This window comes from Chlamydotis macqueenii, chromosome 5, assembly GCF_036417535.1.
Source record: "Chlamydotis macqueenii isolate bChlMac1 chromosome 5, bChlMac1.mat, whole genome shotgun sequence".
Lineage (NCBI taxonomy): Eukaryota > Metazoa > Chordata > Aves > Otidiformes > Otididae > Chlamydotis > Chlamydotis macqueenii.
In genome coordinates, this window is record NC_141560.1 from 6749465 (window position 1) to 6760235 (window position 10771).

General features: G+C 37.6%; 1 protein-coding gene across 2 annotated transcripts in view; it reads left to right on the forward strand.

The window, feature by feature from the left end:
* SLC38A6 (solute carrier family 38 member 6) overlaps positions 1 to 7857 on the forward strand; it is a 40841-nt gene extending 32984 nt beyond the window's left edge. Inside the window, exons 12-16 of one of the 2 annotated variants that reach the window (XM_086748713.1) lie at positions 555 to 655; positions 4430 to 4554; positions 5408 to 5552; positions 5676 to 5770; positions 6957 to 7857. In XM_086748713.1, coding sequence (XP_086604839.1) covers positions 555 to 655; positions 4430 to 4554; positions 5408 to 5552; positions 5676 to 5770; positions 6957 to 7037 — 547 coding nt within the window. In that variant the 3' untranslated portion in view covers positions 7038 to 7857. Of the gene's footprint in view, positions 1 to 554; positions 656 to 4429; positions 4555 to 5407; positions 5553 to 5675; positions 5771 to 6699; positions 6788 to 6956 lie in introns of those variants that run through there. The other variant, XM_086748714.1, reaches the window with a different exon arrangement.
* The last annotated feature ends 2914 nt before the right edge of the window (positions 7858 to 10771 follow it).

The following is a 10771-nucleotide window of genomic DNA, read 5'->3' on the forward strand; positions in this document are numbered from 1 at the left end:
GTTTTAGTCTGTACTGGCTTTTCCTCTCTTGCAGGAGAGAAAAGTAGCAAATATGGTTCCGTCATCAATGTTAGTACATTGTCCTGGCCTGGACAATCTGGAGATTAAAAAAAAGTCACTTGCTAAGGTACTTAGTAGTTAATTTTTATTGCTGTAACTGAATCTGCATTTGGCCACATCTGATTCAGTGTTTTTTTTGACCCAGATTCTGTTCCTGGCTCTGAATATATATAATTCTGTATAAATCAAAATTTTGATCTAGAAAGTACTTTGGTCTGTCCAAATCCCCTACAAGACGGGGACAGTCTTAGTTGTCTACATGAAAAGTGCCCTTTAATTACCAGATTAAAAATATTTTTAAAAACCCTAAATGTTACTAACAGCAGAGACCTCAGCAAATACTCTGTGGCCATAAATTAAGAGGATACTCTCCTATGAAAGGCAAGCTGGTTTTTGTTTTTGTTTTTTTTTTTTTAATGTAGATTGCATTGCATTTAACAGTCCACAATACAGATTAAGCAACACTAATTTTCTGGGGTTTTTTTGCATTTTAGTCCATCCAAAAGTAGGATGCAGAATGTAACTGTCACAGGAATTGGTCTGAGTTTCCTAATTTACTTTATGTCTGCGCTGTTTGGTTACCTGACATTTTATGGTAAGTATATTCTTCAAGTATTCTTTAGAATGAAGGCTAATTATAAATGATAAATGCATTCTGTCTGCAGTGATTTTAGGCTTGTTTGTGCGTTGATACACTTGAATCTTCAGAAATCTGGTTCCTGTGAAGACTTAAGAGCATACCTAACACTGCAAAATATTACAGTCTCATTCGCTTCTCAACGTGTAATGTAGCTAAACTTTGCAGAGTTTATGCATTAAAATATGATACAGGCAAGATTCTGGTCCCTAAACTGTAGCTGATGGTCTGTTGATGCTCTCCAATGCTGTGTAATTAGACTGCTGATTATTACTGTTAGTTGGACTGTATAATATTTTCACTTAAAAGCTGGGAATGTATTTATTGTGGTCTGTGAGAAATTTTGAGATCTGTAAGTCTGCTTGTCCGACAGGTTTGAAAGGTGTGTTCTAAAGCTGAATCTTCTAGCAACATTTATGACTTAACTAATCTTCTGATATCCCACCACATTTGTAGCCTTTAAGTAGCACCGAGGCTGTTGTGTTTTCTGAGGGGAATTTGACACATCGCAAGCTAGCCCTGATGTTGGGGAGGTGCGAAGGTTGGCAGCATGTTGTCCGTCTGATACAGCTTGGGTGCAAAGCATGCATGGCTTCTTTGTTTTGTTTTTATATTTTTACAAATTAATTGGAACTGACACTAACTATTTCACTAGAAATCTGCTGGAAGCGGGAAGAAGTTTCCCATGAATTATCCAATTTAGGAAAGCTTTATTTTAAAGGATTGTACAAGGTGACTTTGTCACGATACGTTTGTTTTTGTGTAATGAAAGACAAACTAGAGGACTCAAGAAAAAAATTGACAAGGAACATAAGAAAATTAGGAGACCTGAATCAGAAAAAACACCCATCCAGTATTGTGTCTTGACTTGAGCAGAGGGCAATGACAGGGACTGGGGAAGGATTTAAAAAGTGCAGAAGGATAAGCTTTGAGTTGAGCTTTCTAGCGCAGGCTCCTGGTGTTCACTAATTGGTGTTGCATGCAGTTCGTGAGCCAGAGGTGGTATCTGTTGGATACAGGAACTGAACCAAGAAATGCACATTTCCTAGAGAAGTTGTCGACATAGTGCATCAAGCATCTTAACCAATCAGAAAAGTGGCGTGTGACATTTGCCCTACCAAATTCAACAGCTTTTATTTTCATGTGCTGTAGAGTTTGCATGGCAATGTGCTTCAGTATCAATTTAATAACTCTGCACTTGGACTTTTGAATACTTCTAGGTACAGTTTTTTACTTGAGTTTAAACATAGATGACTTTGTCTGTCTGGTAGTCTTGTATTTCCCAAGTACTCAGAAAGATTTCAGAACCCTTGTCTACGTAGTGACCTTTTTTTAAAGGTCGATCATAACCTTTCCAGAAGTAGGGGAGTGTCCATTTCATACAGCAATTTTAGTTTCCTGTCATAGAACAGGATGCCTTTTCTAAGAAATGTCATCTGGCTCTGTGTATCCTGCTGTAAGTTTGTGTTATGGTGTGTTCTGCTCGTGTAGCATTGTCAGATTGAATTGCTCTAATTGAATTGGTCTAACTGTCTTCTGGAGTAGTTTCGTACAAGCGCTGTCACATGAATGCATCACAGTCACCTATGAGGATTCTTCTTCTGTCTTCTCAGAACTCCCCCTTTTTGTGAGATGACAACATGCTAACCTGTGTTTGGAATGAATACAAATACTTACAAGGGGCAGTAAGGCAGTAAGACAAAAGTGTTCTGATCGGGATTTCTTCTCCTTTCAGAGTGTTTTATATTTCTTGATCCTGGGGTTGAGAGTGTGTCTGACAAAGCACCAGGAATGTTGGCTTTCAGCAGCTAATAATTCCAGATTTCTGGGGAATTTTGCACCTTGTTTTCCCAGCTATAAGTGTGTGTCTGACCAACTGTCTGAAATAGTTCCCTTGACACTCAGAATCCTTTGAAAAATTATATAGGGAGTCATGAAACCCCTAATAGCATATAGGCCACTATTACTGTTTCCTAACTGTCTCCATGTGGTTTATGAGAAAATATAATTTTCAGTGCCAGTCTGAGATTCAGCAGGCAGTGCAGGATAGTCATCTATCTCTAGATGAGATCTCAACAAGAAGTAAAAAAAAAAAGAAAAAAAGACAAAAAGGAAAAACAGTAGTAGTCCTAGAAACCATCCCAGATCCTGTTACCTTCACTGCCATGATTTTTTTGGGACAAGACCCTGTCCTTTACTCTGTTTCACTGGAAACATTTCTAGTTTTCTGCAAGCCTAATTTATTTTGGTGACTCTTAGACTCAAGGGCCTAAAACACTGGAACCAACAGTGGATGTCTGTAAGAGATTTCCTGCCCACCCCCTTGCAAACGTCTCCTTTTTTTTCACTTTTTGGTTGTCTTGTGTAATTAACTTACTTATTAAAATAAAGAGAATCTGTTCCCTGTTCCTAAACCACTAGCTTGAGAAAATGTAAAACATTTCATTTTAAATTGAAAACAAAGAAAGAGTTCCCTCTTTGAAATGAGACGTGCTTCATCTTTCTGTGGTTCAGATGGTTTATTCTGTTTTCTGTGAATTTGAAACTTTATATGGCAGCTGGACTTTGGTTGAAATGTTGGTCCATTTTGATGTCCAAAAAAGCATAGACTCAGGGTCTGCTGGAAAAAGAGAGTCAGGGTAGGAGATCACTTTCTTTGCTGTTAACTTAGTAAAACTTTTCACCTTAAAAGGGCAAAAGTAAAAAGTGAAGGATTCATAACTAATTAATCACTTTTTGCCCCACTTCTGCCTTGAATAGTACAAAAGTAACGTTTATGATGGTGTATCCACGGTACATGGTACTACAGCAATTCCACAACTGTCTGCTTTGCAAAGCTGAGTATGCATCTGGTGGAGAGCACTCGAGCTTTGTACTGCTGAAGAAAACAGAGCTGTCATTTGAAAGTGTTTGGCCAGGGTGGGTCATTGCCAGTGCTATTCTCTGTCATTCTCTGGGTGCTGTAAGAATCCAAACTGACAGCCTTCAGGTGTCCTTGTGTTGCGCTTGTCTACTCATTTGGGATAGGGAAAAATCAGTGTCAGTTGTCAATAGGGGGGTTTTTTGGGGTTTTTTTTTTTTTTTAAATATATATATTTTAGACATGTAACTGATGCTAGTTATCCTTCTCCATGCCATCCAGCGATACATTGCTAACTATAGCCAGTAAAAGCACGTATGCTAGCATAGTTTTGAACATTTCTTTCTTCCTTTAAATTAGAATTGCAGCTTTTTTTTTTTTTTCAAATCATGAAGCTTTACATTGCATGTCACTTAATGTTTTTGGGGAAAAAAAAAAACCAAAAAAAAAAAACAAAACGAAATGCAGTTCAGCCAGCTTAGCAAAATTGATTTAGTTTTGCTTTCTAGTTGAACCAAAAGAACCTGGCATCAACTGTTTCAGACATAGAACAAGTTTTACAGTCCTGTATACTTGGCTTCTTTTCAGGTCATTTTTCTTTTTAATCGTTTCTCCTCCATATTTGTATCTTCTCTTTAGGTACCTTTGGGTTCAGGAGAGGCTCTACAGGGACTTGGCTCTTCAAGGTTTTGCAGTTTTCTCTAGGTTATGTGTCCTAGTGTGTCAGTAATGCCAAAGTTACGCATTTGTGCAACGCCCTCCACTCTGCATTAATCACAAACAAGTTGGTCAATTTGAATGTCAGCTTAATATGCATTGCTAATTGTGGTTGTCAAATTACTAACAAAGCAATTATTTTTTCTGATTTTCAGACAAAGTAGACTCTGAACTGCTACAAGGTTATAGCAGGTACCTGCCACATGATACTGTCATCATGACTGTTAAAGTAGCCATACTGTTTGCTGTGCTGTTGACAGTCCCGCTAATCCATTTCCCAGTAAGTACTCCTAAACATTTTGAAGCTGGCATAAGCAATGGTAATGCTAATGCTTTGCAGACTGCGATATTTGAGTCACATCTAGTCTTGTGTATCTTATTCACTTGTCAAGTGATTGATCAAAGACCACATATTTGCATATGTTCCATGAGAGCTCCAAAGTAACAACTAACCACTAAGTTAATTTGTGCTCTTGAGACAGATTTCAGATTAAAACTAGCCCACAGCATTGTTTTTAATTTAGAGAATTCAGAACTTCTAAAGTTTATTTAGTTTGATTTTTTTTTTTTTTTTTCCCCCCTCTTAAATTGAGTTTTGCTGACTTGGTTTTTCCTTTCTACGTGCACGCACCCACACACAAACATACTTGAAAACTCAATTTAATTGTAAATTAAAAACACATATTGACCTATTTCACCAAAACCCCCTACTTTGATTTATCAATAGTATAGTAGAACTAAAAATCCATTCAATTAGGACCAGAAAAAATTCTGTATGCAAAACTGTGTGTATAAGTAGTGTATAGCTGACATAGCGATTGGCAACATGCTGGCATTTGCCTCCAAGCATGCTCGAAGAGACAGAGCGCTATCCCCCAGACCTTTTTTAGTGCCTGCAAAAGAGGTACTTCCTTAAAACTAATGTAACAAATACTGCTTTAATACTGAACTAAACTCTGTGCTACAGAAAGACAAAATATTTAACTATTACTAAATTTTTTGCACTTGATTTTCAAAATGTTCTTTCACATCTGTCTTAAGTTTAGGAAATGAAGATTAAAATTTGGGATAAGATTAAAATACACGTTTATATATGTATTTACCCATGCAATGTTTCTCTTCATATTATGTAGGCAAGGAAAGCTGTATTGATGGTATTTTTCTCTCATCTTCCTGTGTCGTGGATTTGCCACATCCTTGTCACTTTAGCATTGAATACAATTGTTGTTTTGTTTGCAATGTACGTGCCGGACATTAAAAATGTATTTGGAGTAGTTGGTAAGTTGTTGTGGTTATTTATTTATTTTTTAAACTTTTCTTAAAAAAAACCCCTCAGTGTTATGATAAACTAATATACTACAGTTTTCCTTTAAGTAAAATCTTACTTTCTGTTTTTTAAAGGTTCGACCACATCAACATGTTTGCTTTTTGTATATCCTGGACTATTTTATCTTAAACTTAGCAGAGAGGACTTTTTATCACCACAGAAACTTGGGGTATGCTTTTTTTTTTTCATGGGTACTAATATTTAAACAGGCTCATTTTAGATGCATCTTAATACACTGTGGAGCATGTAATCCAAGGGGCAAAGTTGTTTTCATTGCAGTTCACAAAATCTGTGAGCATTTTCTTTTATCCTTCATGATAGCTCTAGTTTTTCTGAAACTCCTTCTTCACAAGCAATTTTTGACTAGCAGTATGTCCGTGTGCCGGACCGTTGATCTGAACACATGCTTTCCCCTGTAGTTCTCAGATGTTGACTTTTAATCCAGTTTCTCCTCAGTTTTTGTGCATTACTCTGATGTTGTCTGGGCAGCTGGGACAAAGCCAAACTGCATTTAAGTGAAAGAGTGTTTATGCTTGTTTTCTATGTAAGCCTTCTCAAAAACATATCTACATATCTTTTTTTTTTTTTTTTTTTCTTTTCTTTTCTTTTCTTCCCTCCCTCCTCTTCCTTTTTTTTCCTTCTCTTTACGGTTTCTCTTTTGGTGGACTAGGTTAACTTCTAGTTGGAATTTGTGCAGCAGCCTGCTTTTTGCACTGTTTGTCTTCACTTTAACCACTGCTTCACAGAGCAACTTCATGGCAATGGCTAGGATGCTGACAAACTGTTTATACGTAATCCTTCTGCCATTCTTCTGATTCATTGGGCTGCTCTTGTGTTGAACAAAACAGGGAATCTGAAAGAAAGTCTTGTAATAATGCTCTCTGACCATTTAAAGTCTGGACTAATTCAACAGATTTGGGGCCATGTTATATAAATCAGCAAGCTGCTGTCTCTTGATCTGTAGTTTTATTGTCATCTGGCTGTTCAAAAATGTAAAGAATCCATTCTAACTTTAATTATATTTTGTGTAAAATACAAATTCAGTTTCTTAATGCATTCAGACTTCTAAAGGGCAAATGATCTCTATTTTTTTTGCAGACAGGTGGTGTGAGCAAGCAAACCAGACCGCTCTGAGAGTTCCCAATGAAGTTACCCCAGAGCAGGCTTAGTTTAGTTTCCCCCTAAGCAGATACCTTGTGTTTGAAGCCCGAGTAATTTGAAACATTAAAGACTAATTTAAAATACACTATTTAAACCTGTTCTTACAAGTTTTTTTTCATCATTAGTTATAAGCCTTAGAAATGTAAAGTGTTTCCTTCAGTAAAACATTAATTTTTGCTTTTTTTTCTTCACAGGCGTGCGCATTGGTTATTTTTGGCATTTGTGTTGGCCTTCTCAGTTTAGTTCTAATAATTTTTAATTGGATTCGTCAGTAACAGCCTATCGTCACTGTCTGAACCGAGCTTCAGAAGGACAGCAAGAACCAGCGACTTGTCAAAACCACGGAAATGAATGCTGGAGGTCCTGAAGGAAAGGCTGACCAAAGCTGTTTGTGGAAGAAATAATGCTTTTTTTCCACTGTGTTACTGATGTTCCTTCTTCAATCTTGAGTCACTCTCTTCAGTTATTGGAAAATTAGTCTTTGGCATTCTGAAATACTAGTTTTTAATGCTGTCATCATGACAGGTAAAAAGATCTCTTGAGAGTTTCTGCAGTGCAAGAAATGGTTTAGTGCACATGGTGAACAAAAGCAGAACGTTGAAATGAGTTCTCTGTTAAAGGCAATGAGATGGACTGATATCACAGTGCGCATATTGTGATGTGTGCATTTAGGATAGTGCACACGTTATCCTAAACCATGAAGGACTTCTGTTGCTTGAATAACTTCCAAAATTTCAGCCAGTTCCTATTAAGAACTTCCTGATTCCAAATGTTTACCCTGATTTATCCTAACATGGATCCAGAAGCCAGCTGCCTTAGCCCAGTTTAATGGGCACATCACTATATTTGTTAATTTTTTTAAATACAATTTTTATACCTCAGTGTACTTGAATCATACTGAAGTAATTTTTAAATTAGAAAGCATTGCCCATCTAGCATAATAGTTTTTAGTAGCATTAGGAACTATTTCCATTTTGCAGTTAATAATGGACATTTTTTTTAATGAATACCTGCTTTTGAATATTATTCAGTGTGCCTCAGTATTCCTGACAGTGAAAGACTTTTCTTTTTCTCTCTTTTTTGCATTTTTGCCAGTGTTTCATATTTGAAGTAGAGTGTTTCTGTATTTTATTTACTGTTGTTTGTCAGAGAAGGTTTGGGCTTGAAAGGCAAAATTCTGCCTCTGTTCAAGATAAAGGAAATTTTACATTTATGGAACCTTTCTGATTTTACCTCAGGTCTCTCTATACATGTACCCTTTTGTAATTCTTTTTTTTTTTTTTTTTTTTTTTTTTTCCTAAAGGAAATGTGAATGCAATTGTCAATACCAACTGGGCTCTGTTAAATATAGTATCAAGTGCCCACCAGAAAAGTTCCATCATATTAGTAGAATGAAAGCAGTGACCAATATCATGGTAAGGTTTTAAAAATCTGTTTCTATCAGATGGGATCTGATGTCTTTAAAATAGCCTAATCTCTTCAGAGACTTTATGTCCTAAGGAAGCTAAGCCTCCACAGGAGTGGCTTGTGTAAAATTAAGAAATCAGACCTCAGCCTCAAATGGCAAGATTTGGGAAGTGGGAAAGTTCTTCATTATTTCCAGATGCAATATTTCTTTTAATTTAGCTTGCCACTTTTACATCTGAGAAGTGGAATAAGACACAAGTGGAATGCAGGGAAGTAATACATTTCTGTAATATGAAAGCAGCTAGTAAGTGACACTTCAATACATTTCTGTCCATAAGGTGCACAGTTAGCAAATGAGTTGACTTTTGCTAGAAGGTCCTGCTGAGACCGTTCTGTTAATACCTTGACTTACCAGCTGAGATAGGGGAGATGCCCCAGAGCCTGACATTTCTAACTTCTTTGCAGTGGGTGTGTGCTGTTAACCTGTTTAATGATGTCACATTGGATTTGGAAGATGCTGGTTGTTGTGCCAACTTTTACATAACCCTGACTGAATGTACTCGATCCTCAGCTGTCTCATTGGGAGGAGCAGCAAATAGCAGAGTTGGAAACACCACCTCTGTTCCTGAAATGACAAACTAGGATTTCTCATGCCAACAGCACTCAACTCTCTCAGAATCCATAAGATACTTTTAGTTTTTGATAGATGGTCTGCAGGGACCCAAGTGGTGCAGCTTCAGGAATTCTTTTTGCCTGGGGAATATTATTCTACTTATGAGTTTAATATAGAAATAGGCATGTGTGGTGAGGCCTAGGAACTAACTCAGAAGTTTTGGTAGGATCCCAAAGAAAAGGATCCCTAGAAAAGACTGCAGTTATTATTATGACAAAGTTTCTAGCAGAGGTTTCATGACACAAGGTGAGCTGTCTGGTAGTTTGTCAGTAGCAGAAACAGCATGTCCACTTAGGGCTGGAAGTTCACAACCACTTCTGTGGCACTGGCAGTGGCTCCTGGTCGCTGTTTAACTAGCGGAAAACCAACGTGACCACGAGATGTGACACGTTATGTGCCAAGAAAATAAACTGAGTGAGCTCCCTCAGGGAGCTAGAAAAGTGAAGGGGATGGCGGGAGCGGGACTGCCTTTTTGAGCAGCAGCAGCCATTAATAGCACGTTTTTCTCATAAAACCTCACGCTTTGCCCAGCAGTTTTGCTTCAGCAGGTTAAAGTGTGTGTGTGCACACAGGGGATGCCTCTAACTTGAGAAGTCTCTGGCCTCCTTTGATCAAGGGATTGATCAGACTTTCTCAGCATCGTGTGAGTATTAATGGTGGAGGCTCCCCATCTTGCCTTTATTCTTGCAGTTCTCCCGGCTTGTTTAACTCTTGCAAACCAGATGTAGCTGCCCTCTTGCCTGTGGCTACCCTCTAGTAGCTGTGCTTCACAGGCTTTGTTACACTACAGGGATTCAACCACTCAGGGTATCTCTGGCAGTAGGGTAAAAAATTAAATATTTACCTTATAAAAGTGTACCTTGAGAATGCAATGACATCTGTACCTCAGGAAGTGATTTTCTCTCTGACTGAACCAAAACTTTTTAGGAAAATGGGAGACCTTACATTCATGTGAATGAACCATAAAGTTTATTCAGACACTAGAGTTTAGAAGGAATATTTATTAGAAATTTTATGGAAATTGTTTCTCATTTATCATACACTCTTGTAGCATACTGTTGAGTAATCCTTTTAATCGCTACAGTCACTTTATAATAAACTCTAACCAGCAAGACTTAACACTGAAGACTTAGATTACCTGTGAAGGTGCAGAAAATTGGCAGTTCTGCTAAGCTTTTGCTCTTCCCTCCTCTCCCTGAAAAAGCTGAGTCTTGCCATGCACTGCTATGTTCTGCTTGCACACAGGCAATTGGGTTTGTGCGCATCATCTTAAAAAAATGTGACTGAGAAAATACCTGAGAGACAGCGTTAATTTCACAGTTGATTCCTGTAATACTATGAAACCACTACATTATTGTTTTTAATCCCTGGGTATTATCCTAATTAGCCTGGCTATTAACTAACTATGCTAATAGGTAGACGTTGGAATGATGCATCCCAGCGTATGAAGTTAATACTCACGCGGATGAATGGAAGCAATTCACACCTCTACTGGAGCTCTATTATTACATTTTGGCTGCGGTGCAGAAGGGATAGCAGCACAAGGGGCTACAGAATGTGTTATCTGTGTGTGCCACTTTTAAGTTTCTATGATTCTGAACATAAAATGTGGAGAGAGGGAGAGGGCGAGAAAGATAGAACTTCCAGAGCCAAATTTAGAAAAGGGTATGAGTGTTTTCCACAACAAAAAAAAAAGCAGAGTAAGGACACTATTTTTATCCTTCACATCTCCCAGAGACTGTTCTGCTTCTTGTGTCTATGTAAAGGTTTCACTACACTCACACACTAAGATGAATTTTTTGAGTAAAATGGGCCTTCAGTCTGGAACTCTGCTCACATGTTGATAAATGTGTTTTTATTTATTCTTCTGTACAGATTTTTTTTTTTTCTGAATTACCAGATTTATAAATTTCAGTGGTTCTGCTTTAT